At 38.8% G+C, this 22,543-nt stretch overlaps 1 protein-coding gene across 1 annotated transcript; it reads right to left on the bottom strand.

Annotated features, from left to right (window-relative positions):
- Positions 1-5,863: 5,863 nt before the first annotated feature.
- Positions 5,864-19,600, bottom strand: LOC139741086 (CDP-diacylglycerol--glycerol-3-phosphate 3-phosphatidyltransferase, mitochondrial-like). Its single transcript, XM_071651675.1, has 9 exons — positions 19,358-19,600; positions 17,300-17,377; positions 15,975-16,258; positions 14,813-14,994; positions 13,043-13,731; positions 10,972-11,131; positions 10,329-10,394; positions 9,251-9,333; positions 5,864-5,997 (listed from the first exon to the last, which is right to left on the bottom strand). Exons 1-9 carry the CDS (start codon positions 19,598-19,600, stop codon positions 5,878-5,880), a joined length of 1,905 nt encoding a protein of 634 aa, XP_071507776.1. The 3' UTR covers positions 5,864-5,877.
- Positions 19,601-22,543: the final 2,943 nt, after the last annotated feature.

The raw sequence follows: 22,543 nt of genomic DNA, 5'->3' as shown, positions 1-22,543 counted from the left end.
CTGGGATGACCATATTGGTGAAATCCAATATGGCCGCCATCCCGGTTAAATTGAAGGTCAATTGAAGACAAAATTGAAAGGGCTTGTATTATTATTTCCACTGAGGAGGGGTTTTGGGGGTTAGAGAATGTGATCCTGATATCATTTCAAAAATTCAAGGTCAAGAATACCTCTGGAGGTCACTTTCAAGGTTAAGTTTGGGTCAAAGCAGGCAATTTGGGACATTTTCTTTTAATGACCTCTTTAGGCATCTGACATCCTTACACTTAATAAGTGGAACTGCTATTTGCCCTTTATCCTCTTTATACTCTACTCCTTAACAATTGAGCCAGGCCAAGGTACGTGTATGACCCAAAATGGTTCCTTTTGAACATGTGGCTGTAGGTATAGCCATTTTAAAATATACCCCTTACGGATATATAGGGGTGGAACCCCAAATGACATTTAGGGTGACTTTGTGAGACAAAGATAACCTCATATCACATGCACACACACACACACACAAACACAAAACTTAAGAATCAGCTTTCTTGACTCGGAAAACCTCTTTAATTGACTGTGTCGGTGATTGTAACCCTTTTAGTTCTTTAACTCTTTATGTGCCATGGTGGAAACCCCCTGTGTGCCACGTTATTCTGAGACACGAAGGTAGTCATGCTTTGAGAAAGAATTCTGTTTTTCCAGTTTGTAGTACTTCTACAAATTTCTGTTAAGATGGGCATAATAGCAGGCAAAGTTAAAGAGGAATGCCAAGCTTTGTTTCGATATAAATTGTATGACGAATCTATTTTAAATTTTTCTTTTGAATGATCAGTTGCTACATTACTGTAAAGGCATGACTTTTGCACACAAAACGTGACAAAAACTTAGAATGTACGAGCAAATCTACAGTGTAGTTGGGAACACCGCTTGGTAGTCAATCACCACATAGAATGCAAGCCGTATATGAGAGGAACAAAAGCACAAGAAACGCTTTCATTGTGCCGCGGGATTAGCAGTGATTAGTGATTTATCGATCGCTTTTGGCGGCTTGTTGAGCAGAATATGCGAAGTTGGCACGCCGTCGACCGAGTCGGACGTGCGAACGTGGCACATAAAGAGTTAACTGCTACCTTTTAATTGAGATGGCGGCTGTATTGGAATTTGCTGTTGAATATGGCCGCCCCAGAGGGAGTCCTCCGAGGCCTCTCAAAAAAAAAAATGAAATACTTGTAGTATGGTTTGGGCTACATGTGTGCCAAATTTAGTGCTTTTAGAAGAATGTGAACCGAAAAGTCCCTTATGCTCCCTCTATTTTATGTGACATACATTGATACAATATATTACATGTATTTTATGTCACACACAAAATAGAAAAACAATATTTAATTTTTAGGAAAGACAGCGACTACTCTGAAGCACTGTTGATTCTTTGCAATATAGGTTTATTTCCCCTCTGTTTCAGACAAGAACAAAAACAAAAACATTCAACAAAAACACATACCACAAGCTCAGATTGCAACAATTTGATTAAAATTCCACAATCACAGTCCAAAATGTGAATTGATATTGTAAACTCATTGGTGATGTACAGTGTACTTGTCACACGCTCAGCTCTAGTCCTGGACCATATGGCATGTCTTGTCTTTGGGCAACACAGCCTCTGATTATGCAATACAGGTACATGAGCATACTTCCAACTCTGTGTACAAGTAAGTTGACTGCTCGTATGTTGAATAATCAGCTAGGTTAATGAAAATAAGAAGCCCCAATTACATTAATAGCCTTACATGTGTTATTTCTCTAGGCACGCAGATATAGCCACAGTCAATGAATTTTCCTATATCCTATCAAGATCGCCTTGCGTGGAGTTGAGTGTATATGTCCAAATGCTTACAAGATGTTCTGGTCACAGTGACTTATATTGCATCAAAACAAGTAAAAGGAAACTAAAGATATATACTGCATAATCTAAAATACATTGAGGTCACAGAACTGTTAACATGCAACAGCTTCATACATGGAGCGAGAACACTGTACTGACTCCTGTGAGGGTGCTGAAAGTCTCCAATCAGGGTACTATACCGGGTGTCCCCAAAAAAGCGAAACGGTGGATTTTCAGTACCTTGCGGTCTAAAAGTTATATATCCTCTGACATCATTAGAAAGAGCATCTTCCGCAGAAGACTATGGTACCAAAATCATTAAATTTGGTTCAGTACTTTTTATTCTACGCCAATTTCTGAAAATGCAGTCATTGTCAAATTTCGACGGATTTTTGCGACTTATGAGATAATAATTTGAGTGCGACACGCGATCCATACGGTGACTATTGTGTAAGCTCGGTGATCCATGTCAACAAAAGATACAGCTTTCACATTGGGCACAGGCCAGGAAAAAACAGTGTGTGTGTGTGTGTGTGTGTGTGCGTGCTCCCAATATGAAAGCGTTATCTTTTGTTGACATGGATCAACGAGCTTACACAATTCACCGTATGGAACGCGTGTCGCACCCAAATTATTATCTCATAAGTCGCAAAAAATTGAAAATGACTGCATTTATAGAAATTGGCGTAGAACAAAAAGTACTGACCCAAATTTAATGATTTTGGTATCATAGTCTTCTGCGGAAGATGTTCTTTCTAATGATGTCAAAAATATATCACTTTTAGAACGCAAGGTACTGAAAATCCACCGTTCCACTTTTTTTGGGACACCCGGTATAGGCCCTATGCTGTTATTTTTCGCGAATATGGAGGTCACAGACATTTTTACAAGACGTTTGTGCGAATTGACAGAGGCCTTGCACACTATTTTCAGCGCATGGTGACATTTTTACATGTTGCTTAATTCGCGGTCCAACTGATTTGCAAAATTTGCGAAAATTATGTATGAAACAACACTTTAATGTCATTTGATGCTGTATCTTTGTGTACACAGGACAGGAATATTAAGTGTGTTGACATGCACACATACAATTATCACCTTTGCCTAAGTCAACCTTGCAGAAGTCCAAAAGTTGGCTGAGTCAAAACACTCTTACCCTGGAGAGATACAGATTCTCTGAATTGAATTGTGTTTGTGGTTATCATGCAAGTGGAAGGATTTTTTTTTTCTGGTTAGTTCAGATTTGACTAAGCCAAGGTCGACTGTACATCATACTTATAAACAGACATAGCAGTACCTTCAGTAATCTTCAGTCCTTGATGAACATGTACATGGTTGTAGGACGATACATATGATATTGACTGAGGCTAATATTGTGAACTCATGGGAGTCTAATGATAATCTCTGAACTCCTTTCCCTTTACTCTATGAAGGAAACCTTTGGAATGAGATTACTGTAAGTTCAGTCACAAGTGGTATAATTCAGATGTACTCACAAACAGAAACTCAGCTACAGTGTAAATCTTTAATTGATATCCTTCCCTCTTATATCTTGGCCATGCCAATGTGTTAAACCAGTGTATTTCAGTTTGCCATAGGGCCAAGTTTTGAGGGTACAATGTACAAAGTACTTACAAATACATAATATTTATTTCATGGTGGGTACTTACAAATTCATGAACATAAATCTTAATATATGAATCAATCAAGACTTGTAGGACAAATTTTTCAGTGGTTAACTGAATTATAAACATGTAAAACCACTACTAAAGGCATGACTGCTCTTGCATACAAATCGCACGTTGCAGAAATTAGTACCTGCATGCATATTTTAGCATTTGGGGTATCAAGGTATGGCATATTTTCAATTTCATGAATACATGTAGTGATCTACTGACAGAATTTGAAAGTACGAAGCCACTGCCATATCACAGAGTTGCCAACTTTTGTAAATGCCTTTCAGTACTTTGATGGCTGAAAATCAGTAATTTGCATATTTTTGAGTGAAAATCAGTAATCCTTTACAGTGTAATACACTCTATCACAGACAATGATTTCTAAAATCAGTAATTTAGTATTTAGTTGTTACCTTTAGCATTCTTCTCCAATTTCAGTAGAAATTACTGAAAATCAGTACGAATTGGCAGCTCTGATATCATGACATAAACAGTAAGTGACCAAGGGATTGACATAAAGACAGTGAAGTACTTTGGCAAGTCGAGGCTACAAGCCTGGATGGGCACACATTGGCTGTAAATGCACAAGCAAAGTTTTGTCATGCAGGAATAAATAGTGCATCCAATATGATAACATTTCTGTGCTGTTTTGAAAGTTTACATGGTGATGTTTGCTGTAACACCATGTGTATGTAGTCCTTGAGAGAACTGTTGTTTGGGAAAAAAAGACCCTAGAAAGATGAGGGTATGTATAGTTCCTATCATACGAATGCTTGCATAGGCACACAATCCAGCAACTAATATAAACTGCTTTATAAGAATACATTGTACTGTAATTCACTCCGTTTCCTGTTCCAGAAAACGGGATAACAATACCAACCCTAGAAGTTCACCTCCGGCATAGTTGGAAAGCTATCTGTCTACCAGGCACAGATGTGGTATACATTGCACAAAGAATACTCTTCCGCTGCTTAATTGCAGTGACTCATATCTGGAAATTCGCTTCCAACTTATCACATCATATGGTAGTACATTTAATACTGTGACAGATGAAACTGATCTATGCAAGACGCAAAGTAAAGATATCATCATCTGGCCCTGACAATATTGCACCTCTTTGGTCTGCTACCAACATTATATAGCACATACATGCCCTAGAATAAAGAACAGTGCACAATCCATCCTTGTACACAATTGCACAAACTGGTGCACTGTTTAATCTAAATTCCTGCATATCTATGAAATGTACGTGTACAAACCTGCATATCTGCCTCTGGTCCCTAATCTTTTGGACACAACTCAGTCCCAAGAGTCTATTGCTACGTGACTATGTCAATTCACAGCATACTGGCCCCCCAAATAGCAAATAATAGTCTATATATGATAATGCTTAAAATATGTGTCGAAAGGTTTTCACATTTCGAAGGAAAAGAGGAGGAAATTCTAAAATTTCCCTTTTTCATGAGTTTTTTGTAGTACAAGGTTCTGGAAAGTTTTGTGTGTGTTCTTAATAAAATACCTCATACAGGATGCTTACATGCTACTGATACGTGGAATACATGACATAGTACTTCACGGCATGGAAATTTGTGCGAAATTTGCCTTTAAAATGAATCTCCATGAAAATTAGCAGTGAACATATAAATATATGGTATATAAAATATTTTTTGAGATATCAATATAGGTGACAAACTATTCTCATCTCCAAAATTATAGAGTAGTGGGGTTTACCCCACAGCCAGAAATTAATCACATAAAAAAAGTTTTCACTTTAAGAGTATTACGCACAACAGTACAAGGTTCTTTTGGAAGATCTTGACATCTCATCCCCTGACACGGACAAAGACTATTAATCTGTTTCACTTGATTGATTGCACAGAGTGGGAGACATGGTGAAATGAACATGCTCAAATATTTTTTAGAATGACTGCATGCATGGGGCGACACTCTGAGCAAAATGTCTGCAACGGCCCTCACCTGTTGCCAAACTGTGTACGTTATACCATACGAGTAATACCAAAGGCATGTAGAAAACATCTTATTTGTGCCTTGTACAAAGTCATTAAGACTTAATACACAATAATGCAAATGACATTTTCACACAGTAATGTAAACAGCTGCATGGCCTACATCGTACACTGTTTTTGCAATAGTGCTGCCTAAAAATAGCCCTGAGTTAAAGTTCTTCATCGATGGGTAAAACTTGCCCTTTAGTTCTTTTCCCCACTCCTAGCTCCTTCCCTCTGAACCTGCCTCAAGCCATTCTCTCTCCCCTCTCTCCCTCTCTCTTTCTCACTCACTCACTCCCCCTCTCCCCCCCCCCCCCCCAACTCTCAATCAGAAGAAATTCCTTGTGATACTGACAACCAGTTTCGTCCAGAGAGGCACTTTTCTGTCGGGCTTCGTGAACGTTTCCCCGGTCACCATTTGCGATCTAGCGTACAGTCTCTCTTGCTCCTATAAACACAGGGATCAATGGAACAATTTCAAGAAATGTAATTAGGATAACATGATCTCACTCAAATTCACAAAGGTACATGTACTTTGAAATATAAATCCACATTCTCTACTTAGCCCATGGATTAACTGAAAGAGGCATACTTCAATCACATGTTTGTAAGTATGTGTTCATTATTGGCTGCCTGTCGGGCTCTGTGATGTGTAAACATGTATTTGTGCTGTCGATATTCACATAATCCATGGACTAACTATATAACTACCTTCGTTTATTCCAGCCAGAAACCAGTTAGGATGAGGGGTAGAGGGGAAATAAAACATTCCTCCACCCATCCAAACAATGATATCTCTTACTGTATTAAATTTGATTGTTGTCTTTTTTTCAAGGAGTGATAATAATAATAATGATAATAATAAAAGCTATTTTTAATGTAGCACATTACAGACTTATTAAGAATTTCAAAGTCCTTTACAGACTAGTATTCATTACATGTCAGGCTTCATTGAGCTTGAACCCCAAAACACATACCAAGCTCTTGTGATTCAAAGGCAAGCGTTCTTATCCACTCATCCACTTATCCACTGTATTCAATTTGATTGTTTTTTTTTTAAGGAGTGATAATAATAATAAAAGCTATTTTTCTTATTTTTCATTTTTCAGACTCATTAAGAATTTCAATGCCCTTTACAGACTAGTATTCATTACGTGTCAGGCTTCATTGGGCTTGAACCCCAAAACACATACAAGGAGTGTACCATGCTCTTGTAATTCAAAGGCAAGCGTTCTTATCCACTCATCCACTTATCCATTGTATTCAATTTGATTGTTTTTTTTTTAAGGAGTGATAATAATAATAATAAAAGCTATTTTTCTTATTTTTCATTTTTCAGACTCATTAAGAATTTCAATGCCCTTTACAGACTAGTATTCATTACGTGTCAGGTTTCAATGGGCTTGAACCCCAAAACACATACCATGCTCTTGCAATTCAAAGACAAGTGCTTTTATCCACTCATCCACTCATCCACTTATCCACTGTATTCAATTTGATTGTTGGTTTATTGTTTTTTTCAAGGAGTGATAATAATAATAATAAAAGCTATTTTTCTTATTTTTCATTTTTCAGACTCATTAAGAATTTCAATGCCCTTTACAGACTAGTATTTATTACAAGTTGGGCGTCATTGGGCTTGAACCCCAAAACACATACCAAGTTCTTGTAATTCAAAGACAAATGCTCTTATCCACTCATCCACTTATCCACTGCATTCAATTTGATTGTTGTTGTTTTGGGGTGTTTTTTTTTTTCAAGGAGTAATAACAATAATAATAATAATAAAAGCTATTTTTAATGTAGCACATTTCAGACTTATTGAGAATTTCAATGAGCTTTACAGACTAGTATTCATTACATGTCAGGCTTCATTGGGCTTGAACCCCAAAACCCATACCAAGTTCTTGTAATTCAAAGACAAGCGCTCTTATCCACTCATCCACTGCATTCAATTTGATTGTTGTTGTTTCGGGGTTTTTTTTTTTCAAAGAGTGATAACAATAATAATAATAATAAAAGCTATTTGTAATGTAGCACATTTGAGACTTATCAAGAATTTCAATGTCCTTTACAGACTCGTATTCATTACGTGTCAGGCTTCATTGGGCTTGAACCCCAAAACACATACCAAGCTCTTGTGATTTTTCAAAGACAAGCACTTTTATCCAGTCAGAAAAACCTCCAAAATATAGAGCACAAACATATTGAACGGTCTGTATACTGTATGCTGTCTTTGTTAAAATCACTGCAGTGTACAAAGCTGTTTGAAATTCATACCCATATCATGATAATGCGGATCTCACATGGTGTATAAATTTATGTACTGTGCTTGTTTATCACTATTACATAATGAAGCAATGGTCAATTGGCGATGCTGTTGTACAGATAAGTGATATTAGAGTCACAAGGTCTAGCCTTCTAATAATGGATAGAATACACAAAAAATGTCTCCAGCAATACACTTCTCCTGCCTTCCCCCCCCCCCCCCCCCCCCTTCTCTTTAACTAAATTATGAATGGGACAAACACTATCACTGGAAGAATATCATCTCGGAAAATAAAACACACACACACCTACACACACACACACACCTACACACACACACACACACACATACACACACACACACACACAAATGCTACACGCAGCACAAAACTACAGAAAGAAATAAACAATACACCATGGCTACACTTTTCTACACACTGTACAGGCCCAATACAAGGTAGGTCTAAAACGCACTGAGAGCTAACAGATCAAACCGACTTTAACCCATAATTATCTACAAGGTCCCAGCTATTCCTGTCTAGAGTGTAAAGGACTTCAGGATCCTGTAGCAAGCCACATGATAGGACCTTTTTCTTTGCTTTTGTTTGAATATCACATACTCATGATGAATGCGATGATGAATGCAACACGGAAAGCACATCTCATATTCACATACAAATGTGACCGTGCATCACAAAACGAACAAAAAGTCGCACACACTGATTTTGTGTGAGGACTGAAAATTTATGGAATGGGTCAACCGAGCCAATCTTGACTTTTTCATATTTTCTGAAAGAGCAAATCTTCTTTTACATTATGTTAAAATTTGGGATCAAAAAAGGGCAGGAAAGTGTGTTTTTTAGCAGTTTATCTCAAACATTTTCTGGCAGAATAGTGTGGTTATGTGTGTCTTTAGAGTCCCCTTTTCATTTCTTTAAAAACCTTGTACACACTCTTCACTTTCAACTCCCATAACTTTTGAAAGGATGATGCTACAGCTTTGCAAGCTGGCATGAACTAAGGACAGAATGTGTTAATAAGGCATGCTCAATTTCAGTTTAATATCTTATAATCCCTTCATTGTTGTTACTCCTGTGGTTTACTTCCTATTTTTTGTCCCATTAATCGCTCAGCCACCACGGCTTGGTAAAGATTAAGCGCTTGAATAGACAATGCACTTCAGAGCCTCTTTTCTCAGTTCACACTTTTCCTGAGTGTGTGCTTTCTTTCCAGTATTTAGATAGGTTTATAGGAGAGTCCATTCGATTTGAGTTATACATCATTTTAAAGCTTAAGGTCTGCTCTTTCAGAATATGCTCATAACTAAAATTTCATGTCTGGCGACTTTCTGTTTGTTTCGTGATGCAGGGTCACAAATAGATATATATCATCGCGGAAAACGAAAAAAAAAAGAAGAAGCAAGTAACCATTACCGTGTGCAGCTGCTCTCTGAGGGAGTCGTTTTGCGTCACGATGGCCAACTGGGCCTCAAGGTCTCGATGGACCGACCTATGACCTTCAGACAGTGGTGGGGAACAAACACATGCGACTGCATCAATGAGAAGCAAAAGGTCGCTAATTGCATTTAACTTGCATCAAGAATCACAAAAGGTTGCATCAATGAGAAGCAAAAGGTCGCTAATTGCATTTAACTTGCATCAAGAATCAAATACGGTTGCATCAATGAGAAGCAAAAGGTCGCCAATTGCATTTAACTTGCATCAAGCATCACATACGATTGCATCAATGAGAAGCAAAAGGTTGATAATTGTATTTAACTTGCACCAAGAATCACATACGGTTGCATCAATGAGAAGCAAAAGGTCGCTAATTGCATTTAACTTGCGTCAAGAATCGTGATGAATAAGAGTGTATTGCGAATCTGGATGAGTCAACTTCAGCTGTCAACCTGCCTCCAGGAGCTCTCGCAATCAGCCTACAGCAAATTATTGTTCCATCATGATACTGTCAAACACGATATTTTTGTGGCATGAAATTTTCGCAAATTGGAGCCGATGGCCTTTTTCGCTTCATGAAGTTTTCGTGAGTTGCCTGTAACATTCAATGCGTATAGTGTAGACAAGAACTTTCATGTGCATTCTAATTTCGTGAATCTTGGCTCTCGCCAAATTCACGAAATTAAAATGCACACTAACATTTCTCATTTTATAGTATAATGCATTCAGATACCAGATCAGTTGAATCAGACTGCAACAAACTATTATATTCCTCCTTCTCACTGCTTTCCTTGACAAATTTTCCTCATCATCAAAAATCACTTTGGATACATATGTCATCTACAATAACAAATAACCCCCCCCCCCCAAAAAAAAAAAAGAAGAAGAAGAAAGAAATATAAATATCCCCCATCCCCCCCCAAAAAAAAAACAAACAAAAAACAACAACAACAACAACCCACATCTTTGAAAAAAACTAACTGTTTTTGGTAGGATTGTGCAACACAACTCAGTACTGCCAGTGGCAAGCTTATATCTTTGATTGTATGCTTACCAAAGTTTGGGGAACCTATGAGCGTCAGTGTGGGCAGTCTCTGTCCTGGAAGATAATACCAGAGACCTGTGCATACAAAGACAAACGAATAAAAAATGAAAAGATTAGTATACGAATGAATTAAATAATCAAAATGGTCTCGGGGTAAACATATGCAGATTTCAGCATACTTTGAATACCATGCCCAGGTAATATTGCAGTCAATATGTTGGTCTTTATATCTCTTGCATGTATACTGGACCTTAGTCTTCCATTGTGCTATATCAACAGTTGTTTTTCTTCTTCCGAACATCTGCATCGTATAAATCTAAAGTTCCCTAATACATACAATAAAGAGTACTTATTGTTGTAATTACAGTGGACTCCTGTTACAACGAAGTCCTCAGGAATGGCAGTTGTATATTATTGTATCGAAATTTCGTTATAACCAAACAAATAAACAATAAAAAACATACAGCAGATAATGCTGCGGCCTGAATTTTTGTTTCGTTGTAACCGAAATTTTGTTATAACCACGTTAGTTATAACGCTAGTGCACTGTACAGTAAAAACCAATCCAAAGCAAGAGATGGATTTTAACAAAAATAAATAAACGGGCCATATATAGTGCTGGCTGGCACTTGTCCGAATTCCTGTTCCTGACCTTTGACATGGAAGGTCCAAGAGTCCCTGTAGTATTCGTAGAGCCTGATCCTGTGCTGCAGGCCCCGACGACAGAGGGCGCCAAAGAACTGGCAGGCGATGAACGTGTACGAGTCTGGGATGTAGCCAGAGATGCCACGTGACCCATAAAAACCGTTGACCTGTAAAAAGAATAGGGCAGAGGTCGCTGTGTCAAGCTTGGATGAGAGACAGCTCTACACTCTACATCCTAGGTTCACAGGCATGTCCATTCTGAAGCACTACAAAGAAGCTACCACTATTACCTGCAGGCATGTAACATCTAGACAAGCTAGAGATCAAATTGTTCTGCCTTATACAGTGAAACCCTATGATAACAAGCTCGCTCATAAAACAAAATTGCTTTTAACGGGGTGAACTCGTAGGGCCCATTTTCCTGTGCATGTAAACCTACAAACTATGGCAGAGCGGATCGGTGACAATGAGCATGGTTACAACAAGTGCATTTTTGGTGCATCATGATAACGAAAAACATATTCTAAGCAATCTGATCAGATACAGGCTATTCCAAGAATTCACTGCTCTCTGGCTAGAGTTTTTACCTCTTACTAGTGTGATACCTTCCTTTATATATCAGAACTTAAACTTATGACCTAGTGTAACTTGATCCACATACTTGTGCAATAACAACTGTAGACTGCTCATAGGTTTGACTAAGTGGTATATATGACTCCATGCTTATGTTTCTCTTTGTTTTTAATGCATAATATAGGATCATAACAAGGAACCAGTTTCAACAAGGTAATATCAGCAGTCCCACAGATCTCATTATAATGAGGTTTAACTGTATCACCCACACTACAAGACACTATGTTGTTACATTGAAAGTACAAGGAAAACCTTCAGGAGAATAGACCTTGCATGTATATTCTTATATGTTCAACCGGTAGTTAATGGCAAGGAAAACAGCATATATGGCCAAGTGCTCAATTCATGGAGAATTATATGGGACACTTGTTGCAAGTGCTAATATGCCCTAGGAACAGAAGGGCAAGCAGTTGACATCCTCAGCCACTTTCATACACTGCACACATATGGGCTGGACTTTCAGGTCATTAATTTTTATAGTGGTTCTTTTCCCAAAATCACATGTACATGTACTAAATACTAATACTATCATCAATTGCCTTGGTACTATGATTAATGGTACCATTTTGTCAGGCATTTATTGACAGTCACTTGAGGCAATATTTGTAAGATTTTGGAATTTGACCTGGTTTTTGGATTGGTGTGATTCTAGCCTTTCATTAGCTCTACCACAAACACACACACAAATGCCTGGGAGTGAACTCACATTATATCATAACTGGCTATTGCACCACAACTATTAAATGAAACTGCTTTTACTCCCTCAATTTCTACCACTTTACATAATCAACTTTTATAACCTTGACCCTTTGGTCAATCAATGTCAACCATAGCTTTAAAAAAAATAAAAGAGAGGAGAAGAATAAGGTAATTTGGATTGGTTTCAAATATGGTATCATGCCAAGTTTCACAGAGGTACATTGTAGGCTCAATTACAGGGTCAAGTTATAGTGGTGGAAGGGGGGAAATGATTGCAAATAGATAAATTGGCTACAGAACGATGTACACACAAATGTGAAAACTTAAAATGCCTCTGACACTGCCACTTATATAATATGCATGATTGCTATTCTTCCTGAAAATCAACATCACTTTGACTCATTACGTGCCCAGACATTAAGCATAACTTGCCAAGCTTTTTCATTATCAGCTGTCAGTGATCAATCTAAACTTTCAAAACTTGACCTTCAACTGTGGACATAATGTTAGCAAGCCCACTCAGGCATAGCACTGTGCCTCACTCCAACAGGAAGGAAATGGCACCCCTTAACATAAAGGGATTAGGGGGATTAGGTAATCCCTATTCACTGACAATCCATTTCCAGACCTCTTCGTCAATCTGTGAAGATAATACAGTATTAAAGGGTTAATCTATCATTGCAAAAAGTCATCTGGACCAACTCCACCTAATGTAACGTACAAAGGATGGAAGATTTCAGACAGACCTGTGGGGAAGCCATCAGTATCTCAAATGTTGGCTTGGACTGGAGAATGGTGTCCATGTACTCCGAGGTCAAGTTAAAGTAGCCAGAGGCCAGGTAGCACACGGCCCCACCGTCCCCCTCACCGAGCAGTCTCCGGGTCACCTCCTGGTCAACGGTCACACCGAAAGGTCCCATCTGGACCAGGGGATATATCACAGTGTCCTTCCCTGACGACACCTCTTCCGCTTCAGATGCAGCGGTCATCCTGGACTGCTTTGCAGGACTTCCATCGTTTCCCGTCATCACACAATTTCCCGCCCCCTGACTCTCGTTTCTGGTCCTTCTCCTCCCATTGTCCCCCTGCACAACTGGTTCTTGACCAAGTCCAGCCTCCCTGTCAGGATGTCCCTCCCTAGCACCTGTTCCATTGGCACTTCCTCTACCACTTTCCGATACACCACAACTCGTCCTCCTATCATTACTCAACGCACCGTTTCCTACACTCGAATGATCCGCAGCATCTTCAGTCCTTCCAGAAATGGGGCGTGGGTGGTGCGTATTCCTGCCCTCCTGCATCAAGTCACCTCGGCTATTCTCTAGCATCGTCCTCTGCCATTCGCTCACTGAACACGAGATCCCATTAGTATCACCAGGGCTTATGAGAGCCGTTACTGCCCTACATGCTTGCTGCTTAAACTGATCAATGTTTCCTGTGAGAGCAGAAGACAACAGTTTTATGTACAATATAGCCATCAAAATGTGACAAGAACATATATTCATCGACTTTCTGCCAATGGTGATTCACTGCCCTGAAATAAATGTCTGACAACAGTACAATGATTATCCTATCATTTGTGACAAGCAACAAATCGGCATATTATTCACAAATCAATACGTTCAAGGTTAAAGTTCATATAGTATTGACTAATCAAAAGGTTGTGGCATGAAAACCTCAACAATCAGAGCCCTTATTGTACTTGACATGCCAAGACAACAAAGAAACAGACAAACAATGCACACTTGAAGAAGTGACATTGCTGACCCTGCACTCTGATGTCAACACGATGAAATGACTCCAAATGTGGAGTTTAGAAATAAAAGGTTGTCTCTGATGGAATCGATAAAATCAAAACCACATAAGAATGAGACAGGCTGAATATACCACAAGCTTACATCAGTTTGAATGTCAGAAAATTACCCTAAACTGTCAGGTGATTATGAAATGAAGTTAACAATCAAGATGACCTCTTTACATTTCCCACTGAATACAACAACACCTAGCTGTCAAAACCACTACCTACTGTGTGAAATATTCTTTCTAAACATCACACTTTTCAGACAGTGGTAATCAGATGGTTTTCAAAATGACGATTTGACAATTACCTGATTATTACTTTCTTATTCATTGTGGATCTCAAACAACTTTTTATCAGTCTGCCACATAGCCTTCTACTCCATAGATCAAAAGTAAGATGATATTATTATCCTCATTATTATTATCATCATTGTTATTATCATTATCATTATTGTTGTTGTTATATTTACTATTATTATTATTATTATTATTATTATTATTATTATTATTATCATTATCATTATCATTATCATTATCATTATTATTATTATTATTATTATTATTATTATTATTATTATTATTTTTCATTATTATTATTATTTATTATTATTATTATTATTATTATCATCATTATTATTATTATTATTATTATTATTATTATTATTTAAAATGATAATAATAAATCTCCTCCTTGGATGCATGCTCCGTGAGCTCACCTTTCACTGGATGGATGCTGGTATCTGAGAAGAGAGAGAGAGAGTTGTCTGAATGCAGCTGGAAGGACACGGAGCTCACACCCAACACCAGACGGTTGAAGAAGCTCACCAGTTCCGGGCAGTCCCTGATCAAAATGTACCGGTCCTGGCGGTTGCTGAAGTACATCTCGCTCAAGTTGGCACTGCAACAGGAATGGTTATGCGGTATCACTAGACAATGGCAAACCTGCAAACCTTCAACAAAATAGTACTTGTAGCTCATCCATCTACACAGGTGTGAGAGATATCTGTTTGTACTTTTTTTTTCTGTTCACATATATCTACTTCATTTTTCATACTGTTAAGTAATGAATATGCATTGTATGCAAATAATTAGGCAGTCTTTTCTTCTAAGTTTAGAAACTATCTTGCAATGTGGAAAGAACTTTCATGATTTCACAAAAATATTCATGACAATTATTTCCTTGAAGCTGAAAGCATTGTCCATCAGCAGACACACTCAAAAGCAGATCATATCATTGATTGTATGAATCATAAATCTCCTTTCCTGTGATACCCACAACATCTGAAATAAAGAACAAACATTCATTACATTTTGCATCACAGTGCAAATCAATTTGATTTTGCCATCTTTCAACCTCCATCCTCTCTTTCTGATGTATTATTACTATTATTATTATTATCATTATTATTATCATTATCATTATTATTAGTATTATTATTACTACTACTACTACTACTACTACTACTACTACTATTACTATTATAATTATTATTATTGTGTTGATTTTTTTTTTCTGGTTGGAAAACCAGAGTCACCGTGTTGTACAGTGATCTTAATCACAATGTTTCACTGGGATTATAGACTTCACATATAAATAATACTCTCGAGTAAGTGAATGTATATGTCTTGTTATGCACTTAAGCAGGGGCCATCAAGCTTCAGTGTATGCACACTGCAACAAATTTGTCATGGCGAACAATGACTTGTTGCTCTTACAGTAACTATTGTATGGCAAACAATCAATGGTAGATACATTGTATAACATGACTAAATCTCTACTTATCTCCACCAATAATGCACTGTCCACATCCACACACATACACACACACAAATTTTTCTCTCTCTTGATATATATATATCCCATCAACTTGAACTAACCCTGACATTAATAGGTTGTCATCAAATGTGTAGACCTTGAGGTGAGAGAGACCGATGGCTTCATTGAACCGTTCCGGTATGAGGGCCTTTTTCGCACCCCTCAGCTCCGGTGTGTGGTACAGGGAGACGGATACGCGGTCTCGGAACTCGCGAATGAGCGGGAGCAGCATGGTCCGGGAGTTACTCTTCCCCCTTGACCCCCTCACACAATCCAGCAAGACATGGACGCTCAGTTGCTCTTTGTCAGTGAGGGACCGCTGGCAGGCTTGGCGCAGGCAGGAGACCTGGACATAATTTGGGCAATATGGGGAAGAAAGTCTTTTCAATCTTCACTTAAAGAGAATCAAAGCCAAATATAAATGTGGATTGAGTGAACGCAGAAATATTAGTACAATGCATCAGTGAAAATTTGAGGAAAATTGCACAATCGATTCTAAAGTTATGCATTCTTAAAGTGTTGGTGCTGTCACTGCTGGATAAGGAGACTACTATGCTTCATGATGCTATTATGAACAATAGAAGGAAATATGAAGAAAATTCAACATATTTTCACTTTTCTAGCATAATGAAAGAGCACTTGACCTGCCTCTTTCAGAAAGCAGGGGGAATGATATTACTCTTAATAAGATATGTCAATATCGAGTCAATGGAATGTGTACTTTTCATGAAAATTGAAATTTTGTGGAATTCTCCTTATATATTCTTGATATTGTCCATATAATGTCATCATGAACTGTAGTAGTCTTCTTACTATCCATCAATGACGGTACAGAAACTTTAGAATTCATAACTTTTGAATCGATCAGTGTGATTTTCCTCAAACTTTCACTGTTGTACTAATATTGCTGCTTTCACTCAATGCACATGTATATTTGGCTTTGGTTTCCTTATAAAACATGGGTCCTAAAGAATGAGGAAGAAAGGGCTGAACCTTGCATTATGTCAATGTTGATGTTTTTGCAGCAAAAAGGAGAATGAACAAAGTAGTACTTGCAGAGTTTCATAAACAGGAGGTGGGAGAAATTTCCACAACTCTTTACACACAGAAATGCTACCAAAACAAAATATTGGAATTTGATGAGAGAATAAAGGCAATGGTAATTTTTCAAACTGAAATTCAGATACAATGTACATGACATTACTTAGCATTTTTAGATCAAGCAAAATGAAATCCTTTTGGTATAAGGATAAGGTAAGCAGCTGGTGACTACCCTAACACATTATTTACTGTCTAACATTGGTCTTTTAGCTGAAGGACAGACATAACTGCAGGCTTTAAAAGTCAATGCATACACACTGGTGTATTATTTCACTCAAGTTCTTACCAGTTCTTGCTCCATGGGTCCGTCCCCAAGGTACAGGGAGGCCAACACAACACTTTTTCTCGCGATTCCAATTTGCTCCTGAGTGCAAAATGCAAACAAGGAAAAGTAGAAATTACGCGGTGCGTAATATATGTCCCCGCCGGAAGTAGCATTTAGTAGCAATATGCACAATATAGGTAAAAAGATGAAGGTCAAAGGTCAAAGAAGTCAAAGGTCAAAATTCTATGTAGAAGTTTTGAAGCCCTCACCTAGTGCCATCACATAAAGCAAACGGAATCGAAATCGGGTTAGAAATGGCGAAGGAGTAGCATTTTGTAGGCAATGTGCAATATAGGTCAAAAATCAAGGTCAAAGGTCAAAGAAGTCAAAGGTCAAAATTCTGTGTCGAAGTTTTGAAGCCCTCACCTAGTGCCATCACTTAAAGCAAACGGAATTGAAATCGGGTTACAAATGGCAAAGGAGTAGCATTTTGTAGCAAAATGTACAATATAGGTCAAAAATCAAGGTCAAAGGTCAAAGAAGTCAAAGGTCAAAATTCTGTGTACAAGTTTTGAAGCCCTCACCTAGTGCCATCACATAAAGCAAACGGAATCAAAATCGGGTTAGAAATGGCGAAGGAGTAGCATTTTGTAGGCAATGTGCAATATAGGTCAAAAATCAAGGTCAAAGGTCAAAGAAGTCAAAGGTCAAAATTCTGTGTAGAAGTTTTGAAGCCCTCACCTAGTGCCATCACTTAAAGCAAACGGAATTGAAATCGGGTTACAAATGGCGAAGGAGTAGCATTTTGTAGCAAAATGTACAATATAGGTCAAAAATCAAGGTCAAAGGTCAAAGAAGTCAAAGGTCAAAATTCTGTGTAGAAGTTTTGAAGCCCTCACCTTGTGCCATCATATAAAGCAAACGGAATCAAAATCGGGTTAGAAATGGCGAAGGAGTAGCATTTTGAAGCAAAATGTACAATATAGGTCAAAGGTCAAGGTCAAAGGTCACAATTGAAATTCTGTATAGAAGTTTCAAAGCTCCCATGTAGTGCTATCATATAAAGCAAACAGAATCAAAATTGGGTTAGAAATGGCGAAGGAGTAGCATTTTGAACGTTTTGATCACACACGGACGCACACACGGACGGACACACGGACGGACGGACGGACGGACGGACACACGGACACACGGACACACACACGTACGGAGCCCGTTTCATAGTCCCCTGCTCGAACTCGTTCGGCGGGGACAACAACAGAACAGTTACAAAATTTGATGCACACTATCTATGCATACAGGCAACCAAGTTTCGCATGATGCCATTGGAAATGTAAAGTTTGTCACTCGGCTTGTCTGGTCTGATGAAAGGTGGCTGTGTGATTGGTACTTTTTCAAGAACTCTGTATACTTACATGTAAGTTTTGAAGAGCATCTAACTTCGTGTGGAGGTCAAAAGTCTTAAGTATGATTTTATGTCACAGAAGAAATTGATCGTGATACTACTAGGAAATCCCACATGTGATTATTTTTTATGTAAAGTATTCATAACATTATGGTCTAAACTTATTATACAAAATGTATATTCTGCAGGACACTTACTATTTCAGCTGGTCCTGTGTACATCAACACTGACAATAAGTACACATCATCATGTGGTAAGGGCAGCATTTGTATTGGATGCGTAGTTGAATAAAACTCAAACACCAGGCCGCGTGTAAAAATCCAGAATTGTATGTTATTCACGTCATAGCTGGATCATCGTCAGTGTTTGCCTGAAGGCTTCAAGTGATGGAGCAGATATCTTCAAGATGGTCTTCCATACCCTTAATACTGTGATCTATCCAGTATCCCACACAATTATACTCTATAATCTATTAAAAAAAAAAAAAAATGAAAATCACAAATGTATGTAATATGTCAAACATTTTGATGGTGTGTTTTTGCATGTTGTTGTTGTTGTTTTGGTTTTAATGGCATGTATCACTCAGGATTGAGTATTTACGCCAATGCTGCGATTTCGTTGTGATTTAAATATTTATTGCCTTACATTCAGAGAATAATTCTGAACATGCTCACCTTGATCGTGTTGTAGAATTCTGAGGGGTCATGCAACACAGTAATCTGGTCTCCACGAACTCTAAACTCTGGCGCCATCACCTTCATCCACCGGAAATGCGAGGCCAAGCTAGCAGTGTCTCGTCCGTTTTGTACGGCCTCCATCGTGGTCGTCAGGGAACGATTCCCGCTTTGCATGCAATGCGCCACCCGCCGGGTCCCAAGGCATACCACAAGGGTCGTCTGACACATCAGACGGTACATGGTTGAGTTTGGCTGCCTCAACCCTAAATAAAGTGACCGTCAAAGAAAATTCAAACACCTTGACTCAGGGCTTGACTTAAAATCAAAACCAGATAGATTTGGGGGGGGGGGGGGGGGGTTATCAAGGAGATACAGCGTACTTGTGTGCTACATCTTGTGAATGTGTAACTCAATAAACAATTATTGATACCAGGGGTCCAGGTATTTAATCGAGCAAGCTTTCATCAATTTGCCAGGATGATAAATTAATCAGGAAATCTCACATAAAATTAGATCTACGGACAACTTATAGGACTCAAGGAAGGCTTGGCAACTCTGTAAATAAATAAATGTCATTTCTATCAACAATGGTCTACCTATTCTCAATCTCACTACCGGGGTTCCAAATTGTTAGCCAACAAACACCAATTCCCGCTTATAAAACGAAGCCAGACAGACCCCCAAGACAGATTCATCAGTGGAATAAGATGGATGAAGACAAGCTTAAAGCAGATGCACAAATATTTTGTGAAAATTTTCTGAGTTCAAACCCCATCAGTAAAACAGTTGAAGAAAATTGGTGTAACTTCAGAGATAAGATGCAAGACCTGATCAACCAGCATGTACCTTCAAAAGTCACGTCCGGTAAACCACATGTTCCTTGGCTTACATTTAAGCTTAAGAGACTGTGTCGTAAAAAGGAGAAATGTTATTTAAAGGCAAAAAATTTTGGAGGGCAAGATAGATGGGACAAATACAAGCAGATGAAGAGGATAGTCAATAAGAAACTCAGAAACGCACAACGGGCATACATATCCAAGCTCTCTGAGGCAGGTAGTAAGCAGTTTTGGAAGTATATTAAAACTAGACGGAAGGATAATATAGGAATCCGAAGTCTTAGATCTGGAAACCGCACTGTCACTGATGATCAAGGGAAAGCAGACATACTGGCCGAACAATTCCAAAGTGTCTTCACTAAGGACAGTAAAGAAGTACCCAATCTTTCACCAAGTAATGTACCAGAGATGCCTGAAGTTGATATTACCGTCAGTGGTATTATCAAGTTGATGAATAAATTGGATGTTTCAAAAGCAGCAGGCCCGGATAATATCCCAAATCGTATTTTGAAACTTACAGCCGAACAAGTAGCCCCAGTCCTCCAGTTTATATTCAAACAATCCTATGATCAAGGACAACTACCCGAAGACTGGCGTAAAGCCAATATTGCTGCTATCTACAAGAAGGGTGACAAGAACGAACCAGTTAACTACTGTCCTATATCTTTAACTAGTGTATGTTGTAAACTGATGGAACATATACTGGACAGCCAACTAATGAAACACCTTTCTACAAACTCAATCATCACTGATTACCAACATGCCTACAGATCAAGTAGGTCATGTGAAACCCAACTGGTAGCTACTATCCATGATCTTGCCTCAAACTACAACAATAAAGATACATGTGACATTGCCGTCCTTGACTTCAGTAAAGCTTTTGACGTCGTTCCACATCAGAAACTACTACAGAAGCTTCACATGTATGGTATCCGCAACAAGAACCTTGCCTGGATGAAATCCTTCCTGACATGCCGTCACCAAAGGACAGTCGTCAACGGTAAATCATCTGACTGGAAGCCAGTACTGAGTGGTATACCACAAGGCACTGTGCTCGGCCCCCACTTGTTCATCTTATATGTCAACGACCTCCCAGAAGCAGCCAACAGCACAGTGAGGTTGTTTGCAGATGACTGCATAGTCTACCGTACAATATCTAACCCCTCAGACGAAAAATCCTTGCAAGAAGATCTCGACAATCTAGTCACATGGGCAAACACATGGGGAATGAAATTCAATGCAACGAAATGCTCCATCATGAGAATCTCCAGAAAACGCAACCCAGGGCATACCAAGTATACTCTCCTTGGCGAACACCTCCAAGAAGTCGACAATCACCAGTACCTAGGGATCTACATAGAAAATAATCTGAAATGGGATAAACAGACCCAACACTCCGTCAATAAGGGTACAAGGGCTTTAAACTTCATAAGAAGGAATTTCCATCACTGCTCCAAAGCAGTTAAAGAACGACTTTATCACACCTTAGTAAGACCCCATCTTGAGTACGCATCCATAGCATGGCACCCCGGCACCGCCAAGAACACCAAATCACTTGAAATGGTACAGAGGCGTGCAGCCCGTTTCATAACCGGAACCTACTCCAGAGAGTCTAGTGTCACTAACATGATGACCACACTCGGCTGGATCCCCCTGGAAGACAGAAGACAACATCTACGCCTCATCAGCTTTTACAAGCTCATCCATGGTGAACTTGACCTAGATCTCCACAAATACACCTCAAAGAAAGTAACCAGGCTACGGCGGACACACGACAAGCAGTATGACCCCGTATCGACCTTCATTTCTACAAGCCAGCTAGCACACTCATTCTTCCCAGATGTAATTTCCCTTTGGAATAACCTCCCAAAAGAAATAATATTATCCAAGAGCAAAGAAGTCTTCAAAACCAAACTAAAAAAGTCAAAGCTTTCATAAAACAAAAGAAACTTGTGTTACCACTCTCGTCAGCCCTGAGTTACCCTTCCTAGTGGAGGTCTTCGGGGATAACAACTACAAGGTACAAGGTACAAGGTACAAGGTACAAGATAATTCAAATTGGGGAATTCATAGATATACATGTCTACACTATCAAATGTGATCTCTATCACTACACTCAGTCTCAGAAATAGCTGCCCTAGGCCCTGTGACAGTGTTCTACTGATGCTGTGTAGCTCCTGAGCCCGCTGAGGCGAGGCTGAAACCAAACAGTTGGGGAAAGGGTCGGGAAAAGACCCCATCTATTCTGAGCCTGAGGAACAAGCAAGCGTTAGAATTACTTAACAATACAGTTTAGTTCCTTACCTTACAAGTTATTACAAAAAACGGCAGGTGAATAAGCAGGGCC

Source organism: Diadema antillarum, unplaced genomic scaffold (genome assembly GCF_040938485.1).
Source record: "Diadema antillarum isolate AM-2024a unplaced genomic scaffold, OU_Dant_1.0 seq00000901_RagTag, whole genome shotgun sequence".
Taxonomy (NCBI): Eukaryota; Metazoa; Echinodermata; class Echinoidea; order Diadematoida; family Diadematidae; genus Diadema; species Diadema antillarum.
The sequence above is the reverse complement of the archived record's forward strand: the minus strand, read 5'-3'. Positions and strand labels throughout refer to the sequence as shown.

Coding starts and splice junctions, on each gene's coding strand:
- LOC139741086 (XM_071651675.1), bottom strand. CDS start 19,600: ATGTACCGTCTGATGTGTCAGACGACCCTTGTGGTATGCCTTGGGACC. Junction 17,378..19,357: donor AATTCTACAACACGATCAAG/GTGAGCATGTTC, acceptor TTTTGCACTCAG/GAGCAAATTGGAATCGCGAG. Junction 11,132..13,042: donor TACTGATGGCTTCCCCACAG/GTCTGTCTGAAA, acceptor TTCTTTTTACAG/GTCAACGGTTTTTATGGGTC.